This window comes from Protopterus annectens, chromosome 7.part1 (assembly GCF_019279795.1).
Source record: "Protopterus annectens isolate FY-2018-M chromosome 7.part1, PAN1.0, whole genome shotgun sequence".
Taxonomy (NCBI): domain Eukaryota; kingdom Metazoa; phylum Chordata; order Ceratodontiformes; family Protopteridae; genus Protopterus; species Protopterus annectens.
Genome location: NC_056740.1, coordinates 186,103,252 through 186,128,013, shown reverse-complemented (window position 1 = coordinate 186,128,013; position 24,762 = coordinate 186,103,252). Strand labels below are relative to the sequence as shown.

General features: G+C 40.7%; 1 protein-coding gene across 1 annotated transcript in view; it reads right to left on the bottom strand.

Moving 5' to 3' along the window:
* MBD4 (methyl-CpG binding domain 4, DNA glycosylase) overlaps positions 1–24,762 on the bottom strand; it is a 60,366-nt gene that overhangs the window by 15,212 nt on the left and 20,392 nt on the right. The window contains exon 5 of the mRNA XM_044078477.1: positions 5,615–5,718. Within this exon, the coding sequence (XP_043934412.1) occupies positions 5,615–5,718 (104 nt within the window). The remainder of the gene's footprint in view (positions 1–5,614; positions 5,719–24,762) is intronic.

Genomic DNA, 24,762 nt, shown 5'->3' with positions numbered 1-24,762 from the left:
CACACACACACACACACACACACACACACACACACACACACACACAATTTTATTCAAGCAATTAAATTCACTTCAGACCTGTAACCAAGAGAATTTTGTGATTATTCTTTGATATGACTTCATGAGGAGAGGAAGGAACTTAGTAATGAGGCTGGTACAAATACAGGACTGTTTAATTGATAGCTTTGCTTTCACTGGAATTGTAAATTATAAATGGAATATGATTTAGAATAAGAAGTGGCAATAGTAATGTGGTTGTTACAAGAGGAGCACTATTTTCTTGTGTGGTTCTTCTTCAGAGAGATTTTAAATTGCAGATGAGTCTGGACTGAATGCCACAGTTTAGCAATACATACAGAGTATAGTCAGTCACAATTAAGGTTTTTAGATTTATGAGTGAATACTAGGCATTGGTTTAATAAGCACAGTTCTCTGTGGAGTGTTTTTTTCAGTTTAATAACTAGTTAACTGCAGAGTATCTATGTGGGGCACATGGGATATTGTGAGAAATCCTAAAATGAGTGCAAACTAGTAGATTAGATAGCTTCAAAAAGTGGTATGTTCAGTTAATATGGTTACTTGCAGACTTTGCAGTTTTATTATAAGGTCGCTCCAGTTTGGCTAGCTGAGAGGACTGTAAGTTAGTGAAAATTCATAAGATATATTGAAGACTATGGAATAGGAAAGAGGTAAGAGCTATGGTCCTACATGCATATTATTTTCTTTAAAAAATTTGTAAAATCATATTCTTAGAAAAATTCCATTAAATTCCTAGAACTAATGAGAATATTTTTTCAAATATTTACATAATCTCATCTTCTCAAAGATATTACTAGCATTTACAGGACCAAATGAGTGCAAATCATGTACAGACCCAAGGAAAATGCCATTTCTACATCTGACAGAATTAAAAGGCAGAACTATGGACAAAGAGGCAGAATACTGGGACTTCAAATGTTCAACGAACCAAAATGAGTGCAGTTTTCTTTCAGGAAAAAAAGTAAAATTGTTCTGTCAAACAGACTATCAGCATTAACAAAAAAACAAGGATAATGCTGCTTTTCAATAATTATTTCAATGATTTGCATACTTTCTATGAGACTGTTGCACTTGCCTTTAAAGATAATTTCCTGATTACAATCTAAGCAACCCAAACTTTTAGTAGTGGATTGGGGACTTGATGGTGCAAGGAAGGGAAGCTGGGTGTGCCTATCCTTGGCGGAGGTGGAGGGTCAGTGTACCTTTGTCCAATTAATGTGCTGAGGCTCCCTGATGCCTAAAATAAAGACATTGCCAGATGCCAGAAAAGACAACAAATTATAGAGTTAGAAAATTAATTAAGAACTATGATACAGACTTCCATTTTCTGGTGTAAAAGGTACTTACCTCTAGGGTAAGCAGGGAAATGGAAATGCTAAATGCCACTATGGGAAACTGAAATGCACAGAAGATAAGGAGCCTGACAATGAAGTCTAACATTGGTGATCTGCTCCTCAGGAATGTGGAGTTGATGAAGAAGGATACCTGTAAAAAACATACAGACAACAGTAATTATGTCACAGGTTTTATTATCCCAAGGGTGAGAATGGAAATAATAATTAGACAGCTGTATGGAGTAACAGAACAGTAACAATGAGCTAGCCTTAATAAGAAGGAATAGTTAGGAGTGTCAGGAACTAATATTAGTAGAGGAACTATGAGGGTGCATTAAGGAAGGAGAAAAAAGTGGTAATATTAGAAAAAAACAGTGGAGCAAACAGGACTATTAGAGAAGATGCATACAGGAAAACGAGAGGTAGTGGTAAAGAGAAAAAGGGTACAAAACACACACAATAATTGAGTAAGTTTAAACTTCAGGACAAAGAGGAATTGGCTGCAGAAATAAGGCATATGCATAAGACATTTTCAAACATACAGAGGAACGCAAGAAAAGCTGATCAGGGAATGAATTACTGATGAACGGGAATAAAACTTATGAAGAAGGAGACAAGGCTAGCATACAAAATTAGTTCCTCACCTCACTATTTATGTAAGAAAGAAAACAAGCTTGGAAGTGAAACTGTTCAAGAATAAGGAGAGATGGAAAAGTGAGGAGGTGACTAGGGAAAGGCAAAGAAAAATAAATAAATAAAATTCAAGGGTCGTTGGAATGTAAGACACCACAACATGATGACTATTCTTATCAAGGAAATTCACCAATGTGTTGTAAGGGGAAACATGACAGATTGCATAGCAGTAAATGTTCCAGTATAAAAGATATAGATGGAGACAGTAATTACTCTTATCCCCAAGTAACACTGTCTAAGAAGCAAGAATAATGGGGGGTGTAGGGAGTGAAGATTTTCCTAGAAAATAGTTTTCATGTTATTTATCCATTTCATTTTGGAATTGAACAGTTCACAATTTAGAGATATGAACTGTGATGCAAAATCCTGCTGAGCAGGCCACTAGTAAACCTGTAGAGTCTTCCTTTGTGATCTTGCGACTGGTGTGATGGCAGAAAACTGGAGTGTAGCAATAGTGGTCCCTTGCTTAAAGAAGGGTCCAAGAAAGAGATGGGTGATTGTTGTCCAGTCAGCTTTACCTTAGCCCCTGAAACTTTACGAAAACACTTCTATAGGGTAAGCTGTGTTCCTAAATGCCAACACTCCAACAATTGGGTAATTGCACTGATTTACAAAGCAGAAATCCTAATGCAGTTCTGTGACTGTCACCATAACAGGTGAAAAGGTGAACCGAACGATGCAACATACCAAGACTTCCAGTGAGATCCTTAACACAATGCCTCTCACGAGACAGTAAGAAAAACTAAACAGAAGTAGGACATTATTAAATTATCACTTACTACATAGGCAATTATACATTTATATAAATGAAAACAAACAATGTTGACATAATTTTAGTTGCAGATATTATACATCACTTATAATCTATCTGGTCACTGTCAGTCAAACATTACATAGCCCATTCAAATTCTGCCTTCTTTTAAACCTCATTCCTCCTCTGCATATATAATTACCATTTTTTTCTATGTAATTTGCTCATACCCTTTATCTAAAGATCCCCCTTCCAGTTGTTTTATCTCAGTTACTATAGTCACTACTTCTAGTTCAGCTGGTTTAGACTTTGATTTCCATTTCCTAGAAACTGCTTTTTTGGTAGCCATCATAATTAGACTCAGCAAGGCCTTATTATGTCTAGGCAATGCCAATTCTGTATCATAGCTCAAAAAAATCATTTCCTTGGTCATACCAATTTGTTCACTCAGATTTTCTGATATGGTAGTCTGTAGGGAATTTTTAAAGTCTGCCAACTCATTACACTCCCAGAAGATGAGGAGAATTCTTAATGCCCATAACCTTGTCATCATAGAATTTGTGAAAATGTAAGTCTTGAAATACAAGCATATTCCTGGTTTATACATTTAAATGGAATATCTACTATCTATGACAACCTTGACAAATGGAGTCACATTCTTGTAGCATACCTAATATTTTTAAGTAAAAATTATTAATTATAAAAATATTTTAAAGCATGATTGATAATTCTACACCACACTAAACTAAAGTATCAGTTATTTAGTTAGGGTCTAACAAAGCCTACATACAGAACTGATATATTATTACCCATTAAGTCAAAGAAGAATCCTAAGGGCTTCCACCTACCTTCCTAGAGATCACAGGCTTACTTAAAGTTTCCATTTTTTACCAATGAAATATCACCGCAGGCTGCAACTACAGTAATGCCATCACATACAACAGTCACACAAGGCAATATTGCCCATTCCATCATATTCATTCATTAGTTTGGATGTTTCATCATATTACTTGCAGACGTCTGCCAATTAGCCATACAGGTTTTAAAAATGGAAATCTCTTACTGACTCATTCGTTTCTGAAGTGCTTTCAACTTACGCAATGCAGATCTTTTTGCCATTTCTCCTCCTTCCTCTATGCCTTGACAATTGGCACTTTAACACATTCTCATCATTACTTGGTGGTTCATACTCTCATAGAACAGCCAACAGTTTATGTGAGTCTATAAATATAAAGTTTTAAATCCATATGTACAGTACACCAAAAAATACTGCTACATAAGAGACTTAAAACTTTAGACTTCTTAGTCTACATTCCCTCATGGAAACCAACAATTGTGCTCGTCATCAAATATGCAGGCTAAAAGAAAACTTGTTGTGCTTACTTAGTCACCCAAACAGACGTAACACCTAGTCTTTCAACTTAAAAGTCTCAAATCAGACTAACATATGTCTAGGCGACCTTGCCTTTACATCCATGCCAGGAATATGCATGTTCTTTATTTATTTATTCAATTGGGTAACTAGGATAGCGTTAATTTGGCTTGTAATGCAGTCCGGTCCATCCAGCCAGGTTCTACAATACAACAACTACACAGCCCAAATCTTCTTCCTTTTCTAGAACACTATCAGTTTGAATATTTTTCATCCAGGCTGCATCCTCATGGTCAAAATGTTTTTCTTTAAACACTTGTAATATATAGGAATACTGTTCATTTAGATCTTTATTTTCTTTCTGTAACTCTTCAATAATGGCAGCACATGAATTCAGGGCCTTCACCATCACTGCTTCTCTTTGTTTTGTTTCTGCAATACAACTGTACATCTCGGTAGTCACTTTCTACAGTCCTCTTTTTTCATGGCTCCTTGATCGACACCTCTTCTTGCAGTTTATCTCTTTCTCTATGCATCACCTTCTTAATGCCATTCACATTTCCTGTAGGCACTTATAACAAATCTGCCAGTCATTCTTCTTTAAGTAACTTTTCTTTCTAGTATCAAGCATCAGTAAAGATACTACTTCTAAAGTTATACTGTTTTACTACAGCTGACCTTTAATTTTCATTAAAAGAATTCTAAGAGGAGCAACTGCAGAACACAATTTACCACTACAGCACCATCAGTGGCAGCCCCCTCTCCATGTGAATTTTCAGTGAATCAGATTGTTTCCTGCGCCTAGACTGCTAGCACCTTTGGGAGAAATCTTTTAAGATAATGAGCCAACCATCAAATTATATTTCACTGATTTAAAGCATTTGCCTATATGCAAACAGCTATCAACTTCATTATGATATTGAAACATAATTTATTTGAAACAGGAATGTGTTAAATTTAGGTGGCGGATATTTTGCAGTATTATACAGGTGCTGAAAAAAATGCAAATGCTATCCTATCATGTACACCCTTACAACTGCCACCAAAGAGCTACAATTCATTACCACATTCATTCATTCACATTCATATTCATTGCCTCATTACCACAATCAACAGAACATGCTGGAGGGACTTCCCATACATGTCAAGCAGAGCACCTCACTGGCCCTCTTAAATTCACCCAGGGGATCACTCCAGTGGCTCTACTCAACACAGGCACTAGGAACTAAGGTCGGGTGGCACAATGCCAAGGTAATCCAATGGGCTAGGCTTGTAAAGGCTCCAGGGCCATTAGCCTAGTACACACCTATGAATCTATGAACCTATTCCTTCAGTGAAATTCTGAACTCAAGCAATAAACTAACCACTACTCATATACACAAAACAGTAATGGTGATAGTGATAATAATAATAACAACAACTCACCTCTTTCCATTCACCAAGGCAGAAGATTCTATATGAATCATTTCCATACTTTCCAATTCCATGTAGTTCTATTGGATATTTCCACTGTTTTGTCAAATATTCATCTAGTGTTAAGGAATACAATAACTTGAATGCTACAATTTTGAGAATGGAACAATATTTAAGAAATCTGACAGTACAATTATGGAAGACCCAACTATGACACTGGAACTAAGTTAAGAAAGACTCTTGCATTAGTTAACATCACAGGACTGACACAACAAGATTATAACCAATCACAGCATTCATGCAGCAGTAAATTGCAAGAGGGCTGCTACTCCTTAAAGCAGTTCCATTTTATATAAGTGATGATTATACGGAATGCAACATCCCATGCTGCTAGCAACAGGAGCAATAAAATACCATCATGGACATGCCAAGAGCAGTTCACTTACATCACAGATGCAAAAAAAAAAAAAATGAAAACAGTAGAAGAAGGGGAGAAACTTGAAAAATCTACAATGATCTTTCTTGAAGATCTACTGCTAGGATAACACTTTAAGTAAATGTACTAGCTCAGAATATCTTGCAGGGGATAATATAAACAGAGATATTAAGTAATACTCACTTTATTCTCAACAGTGGGATTATTCTAAGGTAATTAGGTACAAGACCACTCAAGTAAACTATGTTCTGTCCTGCTCCTAGTTCCAGGGCCACTAACTGAACCCAAATTACCTGAGCTGCTGTCAGGACTCTGTCCTCTGTTCCATAAAGCTGGGCAAGCATTTGCTTATAACATCACTCAACTGAAATATTTCAAACTGCTCTGGTGTTGGATTTCACGTTATTTTAGATATCTTGTTTGCATTCAGTAACTTACCAAGTATAATCCATATTTATACTGCAATTTAGCCTTTGCATTGCTTAGGTATTCTAGTGTCTTTCGGGGATACTCCTAAGTCATAAGATTCATGATATTCTGTACCTTGATTTTTTTCCTTAGTCATTGTTTACTATCAAAACTTTTGTTATCACTTAGTTTTATTTTGTAGATTTTCACTCAGGCCTTCCACTGAAAATAGACCTCTAAACATGAACAATCCTGATTAAAAAATGTCAACCCAACTTCCAGAACTTTGGACTTTCCCTTCCCCGGTTGGACTTTTTGTTGCACAAAGGACATTCAGCAGAAAATACAGAGTAGCCTGCACCAACTTTTTCTTTTAATTTTTATGGATTATTAAGGCTAACATTTACCGTGCTTGTAAAGCCCAACTATGGGGCATTTTCCTTATTTAGGCCAAATTATTAGGGCCCCCCCCCAAAAAAAAAAGGTGAGGGAGAATAACCTGTGGTATTTGATAGTCAATGCTTCTACCGTTTTGGTGTTTGGACGTCTGACTAAGGTCAGATAAGAGAAGATCATAGATGATTGATGAAAGGGTACTAAAGTAAGGACTGATGACTATATTTAAGTAAAGATCTTTGTACTCAAACATCAACTGTTATGGGGAGTATGCTCAGTAAGTATGTCTTAAAAGAATACTGCTGCAGTATCACTCTTAATGCCTGAGAAGTGTACTAAAGCAACTTCTTCAGAATACAAACATACTAATAATCATAAACACTTATATATTAAAAATTTAAACAATTAGTTTAAAACAACCAATCAACATCCTAACCCACTTAGGCGTATTAAGAACTATAAAGTGCCATCATACATTTATATATATACATACATTTATATATATATTTGATGTTAATTGATTAATGAGCAGACTTTCCCGCGCTTTAGCGGTTGTATATAAACTTTGAACAATTACTAGTAATTTATCTGATGAAGCGTGGATGACCACGCCAAAGCGCTCATTTTTTATCCATAATAAACTACTTTGCTGATTTACAAGATTTGCCAACGTGTTTTGTTCCTGTTACAGCCATTTCTTGTGGATATTGGATGTTTCAACGTATCTTGGCACTATACTCTGTACTCACAGATATATATATATATATATAAAATTAGACATTAAAATATTTTAAATAACTCTTAACTGAAGACATATACACCTTGTAAGATTACAGTGGCAAATCCTACTCTGCTTTTTGAGTGAATGTCCAGTCTATAATGCATGGAAAAGATATAATTGGAGGTCCAGCTGAGAACTTCACAAAATCTTTGTCCAGACACATTTCTAAAAAGGGCTGTTGTAGTAGGATTTTCTCATACTGGTCATAACAGGAAACACATTGGCAGATACTGATTTCAAGAGACTTTGGAGACTGGTTTGCCCCTTTTCTTCCTTAAGAGAAACAAAGAGATCATCTGCCTGCCTAAGGTAATTTTTTCTCTCAGTGTAGTGCTTCACCTCTCTCTGCACATAAATCAAGTGCAGGAATCATTCTCTATTGTTTTAAGTTCAGCTTTAGGGTAGAACACTAGTAACTGGATAGTGTGATTCAATGCAATCTCAGAACTCACCTTAAGCACAAACAAACAATTTGTTCTAGGTGTCACTCTAGCCCTTTAGACAACTGTTATGGGTCCTTAGTACTAATATACTTGACTCCAAAACAGTATCTTTCAGAACAGTGACTCGATCAGGGTCAAGCCAGTAGGCTGAAAGTGGGAAGTATCAATTTCTCTATTACAATTGAATGATCCTAAAGGAAGGAACTGCCCTTCTTAGTGGTGTCTTAACTAGGATGGTTGACAGATGTACTTTTACCAAGACAAATGCCAGGCCCTTACCAAATACATTTGTTAAATAAAGGAAGGCATCTTAAACTGAACTGGTGTTAGATCAAATGCCTTGCTCATTACATCAAGAGGAAACTATAGAACATTTTGCGAGGTAAGTTTTCATGGTAGCAGGCTTTATGAATTGTGGCAATAAATGCTGTACCTCAGTAAAAAAGGAATCCCAGAAAAGAACAGGGCTCCTAAGTTCTAGGCTGCTAATTTGAGACCTTTTAGACATTAATGCACTACGGACCCTCCCTGCTGAGTTAGTAGCATGTGAGGATCAGGTAAAACCATTGGTTCTTCCACGCTTAAGTACACTAGCTGAGATAACCTGGCGTATCTTGGTGGGGGGGGGGGTAGAAAATGATTTGCCTTACCTACTCTTGCACTGAATAGGACTTTAGGGATCAGGGAGAAGAGTGTGAAGGCATACAGGAGCCCCTAGTTCCATTACACTGAAAAGGCATTTCTTGCCCAGACCCTCTTGCAAGGGTATAAAAAACAGAACTTTCTTAGCTGCTGATTCACAGGTGAAAGAACTGAACTATCTCTGTGTTGCCTCATTTACAGTTAATTTCTGGAATACTTTTGGTTCCAGCTTCTATTTATGCAAGTTGGGGTGAACTGCTTAGCTGATCTGCAAAGCAGTCTTTGGTTGAGGAAACGTAAGAGGTTTGCAAATCTAGGTTCTGTTCATTGATGTCCCAGTGGTACAGACGCAGGGCATCTGTCTGTGCCATGGGTAATGTGAGCTTAGGAACAGACTTGGGACACTAGTAGGGAGAGCCAGGGGAGTAGGATGAAAAAGCCAAGAGCTAGTTCTTATTCTAGTTCCAGGGTGCAGGAAGACCTACTGTTTATGTGACCTCTGCTGGGGACCAACAGCCTAAAATCTCAGCTAAAAGTAATTTTATGTCATTCCTGTGAGGGATCTTGAATGATGCTGACTGCTGCCACAGAATGATGGCTCTTAGTACCTCAACATAAATCATATTCCCTGAGAAGTTGGGAGTGAACAGGTAATGTCCAGAGCTGTTTAATAAGGAGCCGTGGAGATACTCATGGAGCAGGGCTGGAGTGTGCAGGAAAATAGTTAGACATTAGTGACAAGTCAGAGGGTGAAGCATAAAAAATATACACTCTGCTGTGCCACCAGATTCCACTCTATCAGGGTCAATATGCAATAGTAGTAAGAATAAGCACACCCTTGCTTGCTGATTTACCACACAACTTAGGTGTTGTCTGTGACCACTTCAGAAACCCAGGTTTCAAGACTTTTGAATATCTGCAGTGCATAGATTTGAGTCAACATCTCCTAAACACTAATGTGTTTGGACCTTCCTTACTGGTTCCATCTCACCTAAGCCTTCGGGTTTCCTATCTGACATCCCCAGGAAACACCTAATGCATCTGTTATCCATGTCTGAGATTCCTGCGGTTACACATGGAATACCTTGGTTGGTTAAGGTGTGGGATTCTCACAATCTGCCTTCCCTATAGACTACAGGTACAATCAGTAAAACCTCCAGTGTATGAAGATACAGCAGCCATAGATACTAGTGAATATTTTTCATGGCAATCCAGCTACAAGAACCATAAGGAAGAAGGCTGATAGGTACCAGAGTCCTATCAGAAAAAGGAACTCAGAATGGAGGTCTTCTATGCAGGAAGGATCCAATTCTTTACCTCAGCCCCAGAGTCCATACACTACTCCTAGGAATAATTTTTTTCCCAGTGGGTGTAAACTGGACATCAGATAACTGAATAAGATAACCAAGCTGGACAGACATGAGACAGTGTAATCCAGGCCCTTCTTTAGGTCCTCCTGGGATGTGGCCTGGATCAGGCAGTCATCCAGATATGAATACATATGAATGCACTTTAACCTGTAATAGGAAAAGACTGGAGGCTAAGCTTTTGACAAATACCACTGCAGTGCCGAAGAGACTCAAGCATAATAGGGTGACCTAGAAGTGTTGAATCCTTGCAATAAACCTTATAATCTTTCTGTGTTTCTTGTAAACTAGGAGATGTAGGCGGGTATCCTTCATGTCTAAGACAACCAAGAAAACATTTGGTAACAGTAGAGGAAGGATGGACTGCAAGTTAGCAATCTGAACTTCTATATGACAAAAAATTTGTTTAGCTTGCAGAGATGTAAATTGGGACTCAAAGGTCTGTCTTTTCAAAGCACCAGGAACAGTCTTGCATAAATCCTGACTATTACTCTTCCACAATGACGCTTTCTACTATGTAGAAGAAAAGAGCTGATCAAGACTGGCTATGCTAAAGCCACTTGGTCTGGGGACAAAGGTGGCATCTCCACCAAAGAAGACAGTTCTAAACTTGATTTTGTATTCTGAAGCAATTAGCTCCCTTACCCAAATGTCTGTAGGTAGGCTGAACAATTAAGTGAGATAATCCTACTCATAGTAGATGAACATGTGGGAAATGGGTACAGATAATGAAAAGCATTAGTCACCCTTTCGGCTGAGGAGGGGAGAAGGGATTTTTAATGCAGCTTACTGATTTCTTTGGTTACTGATTCCTATAAATTAGCCTTTTTCAAAAGCCCATTCCTGTCTGAATTGTTCTGAATGGAACTGTTATAAACGTGCCACTGATTTATAGGAAAACACCTACCATAATTAGGAATAAGACAGCAGATAGTTGTTTCACTGCCTATATGTTGTTTTTAGCTTTGCCTTCAGCCTTTTAAGCACGTTCCATCAGGGTGGCCAAAAACAAATATCCAAACTGGACTTTGAGTGGGGACCGTTGTTGTTTTGTTCTTATCCAATTGTGTATTTAAAGGCTGCGCAGTGATACCATCTAGCTGGAGTCTAAGTCATGCATACCTCTTTATAAATGTTCCACTAGCAACAAACATAGTGCAGGCATCAACATAGTTAATGCTGCACTTGATAGCATGCTTGCTCGCTTTAAGTGTAGCTTCAGTCAGTCTTAGTAGTCTCTGCTTCATGGCTTCATCAAGAATTTCTTCAATCAAATTTTCAGCCCATTTCAAGATATTATTTTGATGTTGCGAGCATACATGGGACTGGCAGTTAATAGCTCTAATACTATACTATACTAAGTGAAGGAAGAACAGACCTTCTTCTCAAATATGTCCAAAATATTACTCTTCCTATAAATGGGAATAGTATTATTCCTGGCACTAGTTTTGACTAATCTACAACAGGCAGGTATTTCATTCATTTACTTTAACTGCATAGACTGGCCGGCAAAATGACCATTTTCAGCCATGACTCAGGCCATGTAGACAGTAGTAAATCTGTTAAAATATTACACATATATAATATTAAGATTATATACAGTGGTTATACAAACACAAATTACACACACTAAGGTCTGCAATGTATGAGATTTGTGAACAAGCAAATTAAAAACAATACTCTGAGCAGATAAAAATACAGCTACCATTCTAAAGAGGTTTTGAGATGTACAATATACACAAGAAATAAAACAATTACAAAATGTCTTAAGTTCTAGCCATTATCGAAGCAATGGCATTCATATTATTCTGTAGGATACTCAGTGAGATTCTTCCTGAATGTGTCAAATTTATCTAGTTTTCTGTTTGCAGTACAAAAATCTAGAATGCTGGTGCAAGACTTCAAAAATTTTTTTCTCCTAACCATTATTGAAGCAATGGCATTTGTATTTCTCAGTAAGATTCTCAGTGAGATTTTTTTGAACATGTTAAACCTATCTAGTCTTGTGATGCTTTGGAGTAAAAAAAATCCAGACTGATGGTGCAAGACTTCAAAAATGTTTTTCCTCCTGTTGCCTTGGTGAAGTGGGGCCTTACTAGAGAAACTGAATTATGAGTAAATGATCAAAGGAGATAGAGTGGTTTTCTGTGACATAGCCTGACTGCGAGTGGTGTGCAGTTTGCAGTTAAAGTTAAATAGTTTGTAGGTAAAGCACTTGAGCAGCAGTGTCATCCTAGTAGTCACTGGTAATCAACTGACAGTGATGTTTCCTTTCTTAACCCAGGAGCGTTAATCTGCATAACTTTTTTACAGTTATCTGAAGGGTGTGAGAGTTTTCAGAAGAGTTTACCATGAATAAGGGAAGGCAACATTCAGTTTTAGGCACTGGCATCTGTAATGCTACTGCTTTCCTTCATTATATATGAAGTAAGTGAGCATATGTAAGCCAGTCTTAATTTTTATAAGATTATATTTGTGATGTTTTGTACATGTGTGACGAACACTAGGTTTTCACCTAGTGATATGCTGAAGTATCTTTGCATAGTTACAGCTGGGAGTGATTTACCATCTGGATGAAAAACCGATAGATGTGGGTTAGTTCTGGTTTTCTGAGAAGTAAACAGTTGTCCTTTTGTTAAAATATAGTAAAGGAAGCATTTTATTTAACTTCTTCTTTTCCCGGTTAGGGGTCGCCACAGTGGATCACCAGTCCGCTCATGATTGGCAGTAGAGTTTTTACAGTGTCGAGTTGCCAGCCCGGCGCCCAACCTTCTACAGAAGGCACACACACACACACACACACACACACACACACACACACACACACACACACACACACACACACACACACACACACACACACACTCATACCTAGGGCCAATTTAGATTGTCCAATCCACCTACAGCATGTCTTTGGGATGTGGGAGGAAACCAGAGCACCCGGAGGAAACCCACGCGACCACAGGGAGGACATGCAGACTCCGCACAGAAGGCACCCCAGCCGAGAATTGAACCAGAGAACCTCCTGCTGTGAGGCGACAATGCTAACTGCTGCACCACCGTGGCTGCCCTGAAGCATTTTATTTAACAAACTCCTTAATTAAGTGAAATCCTAGTGGAGTTGTCTTGCAGTTTTGTAAAGGAGATATTGGAGTTAACTGCTATTATGTCATCAGCATCAAGTATGCAGTATACACTTTAAAGTATTTGAATTTATTCTTTATTCATAAACATTTATCAGGGTTCCTGAAGGCCTGCATCCAACAGTGTAACCTCATAGAAGCAATTTTGAAGGCATTCTCATATGTGGGAAAGACATGAAGAATGGCCATTATTTAATTTCTTCAATAACAAATGATTTCAAGTACTGTTTGTGGGTATCCAAATATTCTATGACTTCTCATTTAAAGTACTCTCACATGAAACTGGGTGTTTATCCAAAGGAGATACGTTGAAAAGCCATGAAAGTGACTCATTTTCTTTTTTTATTTTTTAAACGCATTTACTGAATTATCACTTGGAAAATAGGCAAATTTATGTTCATAAAAAAGCAATCAAACCACATTAACAAGTTTATATTTACAAGCATTATACATCAGATATATTGTTATATATCACAGAGTCTAAGTAACACTACATTATTCAGTGACTACCTTCTCCCAAACCTCATTCCTCCTCCAAACCATTTTTCTTCATGAACTGTTCCAAAAATTTCCATTATTTTTTCAAACAAAAAACACATCCACGAAATGAAAACAAACCTTAGCAACATACCCCCAGCTGGAAACACCACACATTACCCATAATCCATTCAGTCACCACCAGCCAAACACCATACAGCTCACCCAAATCCAGCCCCCAAAACCCACCCCCGAAAACACCACCCTGCACATACCACTCCCACAACTCCCATCCCCCTCCATGAAATCCACTCCCACTCCCCTCCAAAGATCCCACCTCCAGCTGCTCCATCCCTGTCACTACACTTACTACCTCCAGCACAGTCAGTCCAGACCCTAACCTCCCTCCACCGGCAATCACCTTCCTGGCAGCCACCATAATCAGACCCATCAAGGCCTTACCACATCCAGGCAACTCAGATTCTGCACCACAGTTCAAAAAATCACCTCTCCAGCTACACCAATCTGCCCACCCAGCACCCCTGACAGAGTATTCTACAAGTAACCTTCAAAGTCTACCAGTCCACCACACCCCCAAAGAACATGTTCCCAACCACTTCTCCCTTCCCCATCACACCCCCAACATCCACCATCCACCTGAGGAAATACTCCCTGGAGTTTACTCAGGGCATAAAAACACCCATGCAAACACCTCCAAGCAAAGATCCCAAATCCTCCAGACCTTAATGCACACCTGGAAGTCGCACACATAGTCCCCCATTGCCTCCCCTTGAACCAACCATTCAACCTTTCCTCCCAATCCCCTCCAACCTCCCACAGCCATCATGCAACATTTTATTATATACCCCACTAACCATCCCTTTCCCAACAGCAGTTCCTGCTGCAGACTGCACCAAAAACTCCAAAAGCACTGGTCCTTCACCCAGGCCTCTTCCATCTCCCCTCTCCACCCACACTCTTACATCAATCCTCGACAGGGAAGGAGCTCTTCAGCCCACAGTCCAAATAAACTCCCAGCCTTCCCACAATCCACCACCTCTCCCATTCCAATCACTTGCTCCCAACACTTTGGAGCCCCCATGAGTCCACCTGGCAAACTCCAGCCCTTTCCACCCACTATCCACACCCCCCCCTTGCAGTCACCCCTCATCAACAGAATTTCCTCCTCTCCATCCCCACGCCAGCCCAGTTCCCAGAACACCCTCTGCCACTTCATGAACACAATACTCTGGAAGGTCACCGTTACTCTCCCCAAGGATCTGCATCTAAAATCCAAGTCCCCTGCCTCACAAGCAAACCAGAAAGATTATGATATTGCAAAGCCACTGTTGTCTTTTGAAAAGGGAATAACAGCTGGGAAAGTGAAAGAAATAGATGTCACTACAGCGAGGTGGACAAAGCTGGGCCTCAGTGGAGATGATGCCCTAAAGCCTCTGTGGGACTTACAGGGTTTCTAAGGCCTAGGGCTGTTTGCCCACAGAATCTTTTATAATTAACTCTTTTAGGTTTTTCCACTTTATGGTGGAGCTTTTGCTTTTGTTTACCAGTACTACGAATGGACAGCTTCCCTTTGTACAGAGGATGGAATGTTCTTTCGGCCTTTTATTTATAATAAAGGCCCTAAGGATGTGGGCACTGTGATATAGCTTCCTGCTAAAAAGTAAGTATTGTTCACAAGCTGACACTGAAACATTTTTAGATTGAAAAGGCAGTGAAAATGATAATCCTTTGAAGGAAACAGCCTCCCACAAGCCACAAGCAAACTTGTTGGTGATCTTTTATGGGGGGGGGGGGGGAGTACTACAAAATAACAATGCAATTTAACAATAAATAAATACATTTCAAAACTATTAAGAACAAGAAAAAGGACAGGGTATTTATCATAGTGCTCCATAGGTTTCCTGGCCAAAATGATGGAGAAACTACTTTTCACTCTGTGCATCAAAAATAACTCAAGATGGCATGGGATACTCTTCCCTTTTCATGGAATTACCTACTGGTATCATCAGTATAAGCAGGAGTCTAGCACTGCACAGTGGAATCCCCAAAGATCTGAAAGATAAGGCTCATGATCAGACATCCACTTGCTGCTAATTCACAGTTACTACAAATGATACTGCAGCACTGTTTTATGATGAACATCTTAGCAATTCTTTCTCCTTTCACTTTTGACCCATTTTAGGGAAAACAATAAATATGGCAATATGCAGTGCAGTAATTCCAAGGTTAACCAGGGAAGCCTAGAACTCAGTTATATTAAAACCTGGAAAAGATTCAGACATGATGACATCTTACCACCCAGTCTTTCTTAAATACAGACTAAAGGATTTCGGTTTCTATTTTAGCAGCAAGTTTTGCTATTTTTTCATTTCTTTCTTCATTAATTTATACAGCTCAGTGCAGATTTGTCAAAGGTCACCAGACTTGACAGTATAAAAAGACATTTTTTTCTATTTTTTTAATTTTCATTCACATTTGCAATTACACACTGCAATCTTCATGTATGATGCACTTTTTACATAAGTGATTTGCTACTTCTTATTTCTAGTCTAGTTACTTTTACCCCCCCCAATCCCCTTTTGACTGATAGTAATTCATCACCTCCTTCCATTCTTCCCCTTCTCCCCCACATTCTGCTTTACATTTATCATTACCGTGTCTAAGAATTTTCTGTCCAGCTCCTCTTTCAGGCACTCGCCACTTGTCTTCATTTCTGGCTATTACACTCTTCACCTCTGTTACCATTAGTATTGTCACCCACACTTTATGGTCTTCCATGCCATGTACTTTCTGCATTTCCAACAGTACTTTAAGGACCTTAGGCGGTTCAGCTTCCTCCGTCTGTTACCATTCTTCTTTCTCTTCCATCCTTTCCTTCTCTCTTTCTTTGTGACTTCCTCCACTTTGTCCCTCATGGTTTTCCAAATAATTATTTTACCATTCCCATGTTTTTCTCATTTACATTATATCCCTTTCTTTTTCTAGGCTTCTCCTTTCTCCCTCTTTTCCAACTATTTTTTCTCTCAGTATGGTGTATATCCACCATTTATTTTGTGCCAGTCCAAATTCCTGTTACGTATTAATTTCTGTAAAGTCTTGAATACTGTCTGTTCCCTTACCCCTTGCTTCATTAATTCTCACTCTCTCCTTATCCTGTTTTTCTTTCAATTTTCTATTTGTTTCTTCCCTATCTAAGTCATCTATCCTTATTCCTCCCATAAACATCTTTCCATCCCCTTGTCCCCACATTATGTTGTCCCATGTACTTAGTGCCTCCTCATTCCTATTTTCCCCACAATACTATTTGTCCTCTTTCCTCTTGCCTTTTGGTCTCTCTCTCCCTTATTCTGTAACCATTTATGTAAGTTATGTGCTAAAGCCTGCATTGGCATGCAGGGGATTCCACAGCTTAATTTATTTTCATATTCAGTACTTCTTTGTTTTGCTAGACAGTTCTCCCTTTCTCTTTCTATTCTTCCAATTCCTTTTGTAACTACATTAGTTTTGTCTTCATTGGGTCTACTGGCAGGGGTTCTAGACAGCGAGACATTTCCCTGTGGTACATTTGGTTGGGGAGACGGCTAAAGTAACATTTAGCTGCAGAGAAATATAGCTGCTGCAGATTCCCTGTGGACAAAGAGAAGCACACACTGCCATGCCTACAGCTAGATCACTGGCACGTAAAGCATCTTTAAACCGACTGTTAAGGAACTGGATGTAGTTAATGAATAAAGTAAAGAGTTAAGACACCAAGAAATAATCCACACATAACTGCTTTAAGTAAAGGAAGATACTGCATTATTTACAAGTACTCCAAAAGATCACTGATATAGATAGTAAACAATCAGATGGCTACTCTATATAAATTGTAAGCACTAACATCTGGGAGATGTAAGGAAGGTTCATAGTTACTTAGTAAATTATTAATGCATGAGGATCTTTTGAAGCCTAGCCACGCATTCTCAAGAAGGTTTTAGCCCTTATGTTATAAATACAAATAATCCATAATTGTTGTATTTCAATTTTGAATAGTCTAGACATTTACATGTCATCCTTATCCATAAGGAACAAAGGTGATAAACCAGGTGTGAATTTGTGTTTCCTATACGCTCATCCAGATTACAGGTAAACAGAGTAAGAGGCATACTTTGTTTTATGTTGAGAGGAAGACAATTCCAGAGAAGTGGCATTCTTTGTGATAGATATATCTCTCTCCAGCATGATATTTTTGCATGACAGAAAAGATTAAGATCTCTTGAGGGCGTGTTTATGCCACTGCTGGGCTTCCGAATATGCAATAGGCCTGAAAGGATGGGGTTGACTCAGGCTCTCAATGCCCTGTCCCTTCTCTTGGGATCTTATAATCTACTGATTGTAGGCCCAGATCACCATCAGTAGCTTATAAGATACCAAGAAGAGGGACAGGGGTTTGAGATATTTAGAGCAACTTTTATGATTTAGGTGTTTGATTTTCTTAGTGAGAAAGCATTGCGGTTGTTCTAGTTGTATCAAGTGTTTGGAGAGGCCCATACTGAAGGGGGAATTATAACCAATGATCGGCCTAATGCTAAATACAGTGGAATGATCACAGCCCTGAGCCTGGATGTCATACTCTTACTAATAAGCTATGCAACGAAAAAAGGCTTACTTACCATAGTCAGTACATGGACAGGCTCCCAGATCCCTAACAACCAGATCAATTTCCTGGGGTGTGTTGCTGATATGATAATTACAGGGGATGTCATGCTTGCCAAAGGATGTATTGCATATTTTTGCCATTTAGATTCATGCAATGGTTTTGACACTACCTATTTGTTTGGAAAAGGCCCTTTTGGAGGACCTCAGTGTCTTCTGGGGAGTTAATGATGGCACCAAGTTTACAATCATCTACAAACTTGGTCATCCATAAATCCTTAACATTAGCTTTGACCTCCTAGACATAGCTTATTAAATCTAGTAGACTTTTTTGAGAATATCACCGAAGCCATGGTTAGATGTAAGACAGTGCACACAGCCTATCTCGACCTTGCCAAGGGTTTCGACACAATTCCTCAAAATGCCATCACTGAGAAACTCTCCCATATGGGGATTAACCCTTACATTACTATATGGGTAGCCAATTGGCTCACCAACAGAGCACACTCTGTCAAAATTAGTGATTCCACATAAACCAGTAGAACTGTCAACAGTGGAGTACCACATGGGTATGTGCTGGGCCCCTTACTGTTTAACGTCTATTTCTCAGACCAAAGTAGACAGCCTCTGGCTCACCAAATTCACTGATGATTGCAAACTGGGAGCAATCATTGAGTCCCCTATTGATGTCAACATATTACAAGAAGGGCTAACACAAACGAATAATTGGTGCCAAAGCCATGGTCTAAAACTAAATGCAAAAAAATGCATTATTATTCCCTTTGGAAAAAAGGAGTTCCCTACAAATGACAATATTGACAGCACCCCCCCTGAGTTCCAACCCAGTGGTGTAAGACTTGGGAACACAGGTTAATAGCAATCCGAACTTTGACCACCAAGTTTCCACAGTGGTAAGGAAAGCCTTCTATGCAGTGCACCTCATAAGCAAGGGCATAGCATCAAAGTCAAGGGACCTTACAACTCCACTGTACTCGACCCTCATCAGACCACTAATAGAATATAATGCACCCTTTTGCATGTACCTTACCAGACACCTGCAGCAGCTGGAGAAACCTCAGTGGTTTCTCACTATGAAAATACAGTGACTCCAAGCCATGACCTATGAGGATAGGCTGAAAGCCCTGTCACTTTACTCTGTATCTTATAGGCTGCTGAGAGGTGACTTGTTCCTGGCCTATAGGGCAATCTCTGACCCTGCTCTAATGGAAATACTGCACATCTGCAAGTCAAACGGGACAATAGTCACTCGCTCTAGGGATATTAACATAGCCTGTGACTTTAACAGAACATGCTGAAGAGACACATATGTCTCCCAGAGACTGCCACTTCTCTGAAATAGACTTCCTACTCACGTAAAACAGAGCGCCTCACTGACCCTATTCATATGCAACCTAGATAACTGGATGGGAAAGCATAAACTGGCCCATGGAGTGGCACCCATGTCCCTCGGGTCTATATTATCTAATCAACCTCTTAGCTTGTCAAATGCCTAAACTTCGACAGCTAAGGGTCGAAAAAAAGAAGTTATGCACTCACCATAACATTCCATCTGAGTAGTTGTACTTAATTTGTCTTCAACCTGTGTGGGGGGATATGTGCTGTTTGGCATCTATTTCTCAGAAGTCCAGGCCAAAGTAGACAGCCTCTGGCTCACCAAATTCACTGATGATTGCAAACTGAGAGCAATCATTGAGTCCCCTATTGATGTCAACATATTACAAGAAGGGCTAACACAAACGAATAATTGGTGCCAAAGCCATGGGCTAAAACTAAATGCAAAAAAAATGCATTATTATTCCCTTTGGAAAAACGGAATTCCCTACAAATGACAATAATGACAGCACCCCCCTGAGTTCCAACCCAGTGGTGTAAGACTTGGGAACACAGGTTAATAGCAATCCGAACAGTGACCACCAAGTTTCCACACTGGTAAGGAAAGCCTTCTATGCAGTGCACCTCATAAGCAAGGACATAGCATCAAGGTCAACTCCACTGTACTCGACCCTCATCAGACCACTAACATAGTATAATGCACTCTTTTGCATGTACCTCACCAGACACCTGCAGCAGCTGGAAAAACCTCAGAGGTTTCTCACTAAGAAAATACAGTGACTCCAAGCCATGACCTATGTGGACAGGCTGAAAGCCCTGTCACTTTACTCTGTATCTTATAGGTTGCTGACAGCTGACTTGTTCCTGGCCTATAGGGCAATCTCTGACCCTGCCCTAATGGAAATACTGCACATCTGCAAGTCAAACGGGACAATAGTCACTTGCTCTAGGGATATTAACGTAGCCTGTGACATTAACAGAACATGCTGGAGAGACACATATGTCTCCCAGAGACTGCCACTTCCCTGAAATAGACTTCCTGCTCACGTAAAACAGCTCCTCACTGACCCTATTCAAATGCAACCTAGATAACTGGATGGGAAACCACAAATTGGCCCATGGGGTGGCACCCATGTCCCTCGGGTCTATATTATCTAATCGACTGCTTAGCTTGCCAAATGCCTAAACGTCGACAGCTAAGGGTCGAATAAAAGAAGTTATGTACTCACCATAATGTTCCATCTGAGTAGTTGTACTTCATTTGTCTTCAACGGGGGGGGGGGGGGATCCAAGCTGGCAAATATTACTAGCATCAGCTTTGAACTCCAGACTGCTCCCCTTACACATAATACACCTCCACTGCCTTCCATCCCAAGATCGAGTTTGCTGAACTTATACTTAGAACCCGACCTGATAACATACTTGTGACCTATATTGCAGCTCGTAGACTGAACATGCGCCAAGGTCTGGGGGAAGGAGGGAGGGACGGTTGAAGACAAATGAAGTACAGCTACTCAGATGGAACATTATGGTGAGTACATAACTTCTTTATCTGAAGTAGTTTATTTCATTTGGTCTTCAACTTGTGGGACAGAGTCCCTAGCTACTAAACTCCTGGGATGCTCTCATGGAAGGATATTCCGGAGCACCGCAGAGCCAAAAGATGCTCTCCTTCTAGAAGTCAAATCTAATTTGTAATGAGAAATAAATGTATGAGATGAGGACCAAGTAGCTGCAGAGCAAATGTCATCCAAAGACTCTAGATTAGAAAGCTGCAGATATAGCCATGGACCTAATGGAATGAGCTTTTACCTGACCTGGAGGAGACATGCCTTTGTCCTTATAGACCTGCAGGATGCATGAAGAAATCCATCTAGCTATAGTGATCTTGGAAATAGGTTTGCCCAAAAAGGGTCTACAGAATGAAACAAACAATTGATCAGATTTCCGAAAATTTTTTGTCCTGTGTAAATAGAATCGTAATTGTCTATGAACATCCAACATGTGTAGCTTGTATTCCATCCTGTTCGTAAAATTGGGAAAGAACACAGGCAAATTTATAGTCTGATTTATACTGACTGGTGATGCTACCTTAGGAAGAAAAGATGGATTGGTCCAAAGGGAAACTCTATCTTTATGAAAAATCATGTACAGAAGTTTGATGGACAAGGCCTGTAATTCCGAAACCCTTCTAGAAGAGATAATAGCTACCAGAAAAGCTGTTTTCCATGACAGAAATTTTAGATCTGCAGTTGCGGCAGGCTTGAAGGGCAGAGTGACCAGAGCTTGGAGAATCATAGTAAGGTCCCACAGGGGACAGAATCTTTAACCGGGGGCGTAGCAAAAAGGTGCCTTTGATAAAGGCTTTACACAGTCTGGAAGATGCTAAGGATGCAGAATTCTCGCCCACATGAAAATGGGAAATGGCAGCCAACTGAACTTTGACAGTAGAAGAACTAGCTCCATGCTGGAAAATATCAGCTAGAAAATCAAGAATAGCGGAAATAGGAGCCATGAAAAGGTCTAAACTCCTCTGAGAGGCCCAGAAAGAAAAATGTTTCCACTTGCTGCAATAAACCTTTTTGGTTGAAGACTTATGAGCAGCTACCAAAATAGATCTAACTGAGGAGGAAAGTCTGGGTGTCCTAGCAATTATGGGAACTGGAGCAGCCAAGCCGTGAGCTTCAGGCTGTCCAGACTTGGATGACGCACCCCTGATGGGTGTGAAATCACATCCTGAATGGGATCTAAGATCCAAGGTGGAGCCAAAAGGTGAGACCAAAGGAAGGGAAACTATAACTGGCGAGGCCAGAATGGGGCAATGAGGATCACCTTGCTCCCCAGTCGACAAGCTTTCTGCAGAAACCTTGGAATGAGAGATACTGGTGGGTAAGCATACAGAAGACTGGGAGACCAAGCATGAACTAGAACATCTCTGGGGGACTCCCCCGGCAGGGGGTTCAGAGCAAAAAACCTGCTGCACTTTGCATTGGAAGGAGATGTGAAGAGATCGCAGCAAAGCTGACCCACTCGCTGAAGATCTGTTCCGCTACTGACAGATTCAGAGACCACTCTTAAGGCATCAGAATGGTCTGACTTAGCCTGTTCGCTAGAATGTTGGACCATCCCAGAATGTGCATTGCGATGAGAAAGCGACCGGTGGAGATCGCCCATTCCCACACTCTCGTGGTCTCGCGACAAAGGGGGTAAGATCTGGTCCCTTTCTGTTTGTTGATATACCAGACTACTGACATGTTGTCTGATTGAATGGCAATCGTCCCCAGAGGAAGAAAGGCATGAAGGACCTGCTATGCCAGAAGGACCGCCCTCATCTCAAGGACAATGATATGCAAGCTGGTCTCTATGGGGGACCACAGGCCTTGGCCTGTCCTGCCCGAACACTGCCCCCCTACCCGAGTTGGGAGTCATCCGTGGTCACTGTGGTTTGGGCCGGGGCTGGAACAAAGGGTCGTCCCCCCAAAATGTCTGAAGAGCTCATCCACCATATGAGGGACGACCGACATACTCAACTTAGGTGGATAGGATAAGTTAGTGGTAATTCCAACAGGGACCACTGAACCGCTAGAGTCCCCTGAAGTATCCGCATGTGTAGCCGAGCACACGGAAGAAGAGTTATGGTCTCCGTCACCAAGCCTAGGGCCCTCAACACTGATTCCGGTTCGGGAGGTGAGAATGGTAGATCAGGGAGACACCATCCTGAGGTTTTGAACTCTCTCCGAGGTCAGGAATACTTTGCACTAAAGTGTGTCTATCCTGGCACCAATGTAGTCTATTACCTGTGCAGGCTCTAGGAGAGATTTGGATGTGTTGATTGTGATACCCAAACTCAGGGCAAGTGTCAGAAAGTAATCCCTGGTTTGGGAAAGCAGACGCCTGGTGGGAGCAGTGAGGAATCAATCGTCCAGGTATGGATAGACCTGAATCCCCTGAAGCCTCAGGTGAGCCACTACAACTGCCATCACTTTGGTAAAAACCCTGGGGGCTGTGGTGAGACCAAAGGGTAGGGCTCAACATTGATAATGATTGGCCCCTAGCCAGAAGCGGAGGAACCTCCTGGAGCTTCTGTGCATGTTTATGTGATAGTAAGCATCCTGGAGGTCTAACGAGCACATCCAGTCGCTCTCTTGCAGGTACGGCATGATGGACTGTAGTGTGACCATCCGGAACTTCTCTTTGGAAACTGACAGGTTCAGGGTAGAGAGGTCCAGAATGGGCCTTAAGTCCCCCATTTTCTTTGGCACCAAAAAGAACCTGGAGTAGAAGCCCGATCCGGACTGATCTGGGAGGGAAGGTTTCGAAGGCTCATTTTCCTAGCAGCTTGGAAATTTCCTGTGCTGTTGCCAACCTTTGCGTGGGTGGAACATCCAGAAGGTGTTTGTGAGATATGGGGTAACCCACAAAGGGATAGAATATCCTCTGGATATGATTTGAAGCACCCAGCGGTCCACTGTTATGGACTCACATGCCGCTGGGTGCAAGGACAATCATCCCCCAACTGCCTCCAGAGTAGAGCAGCCATGGATCTGTCCGAGAACGTTTCTGGAGACCCAAAGTTTCTCAGTTCCCCTTGGCCTCTGGGCCGACGTCCATCATGTCCCCCTCTGCCTCTAGGGGAGGAAGAGCCCTGACTGTCCCGGGAATGCTGAGACTTCCGGAACCACATCTTCTTTTGCCCTCACTGGTTCCGGGAAAAGGACCTTTGAGGGTTAGAGAAGTGGATCCTGACGGCAGACAGTGACTTCCCATCCTTCTCACTCTGGACTAGTGTCTCCTTGACGGTCTTACTGAAAAGTGTCGAGCCATCATAAGGGACATTGGCAAAGAATGCCTTAAAGGGTTCGGTAAATTGACACAACCTGAGCCAGGCATTACGCGTCATGGACATGCCAGACCCAGCCGCCCTAGCCGCTCCTTCCATACCATGGGAGAGGAGTCGCATGGACGTATTTGATACCACCTTCAGAGTTGCCATTTTCATGGAGAATGAAGCCTTGTCCTCCTGTGACATGGACTTGGGTGGATACTCCTCCAGCTCCT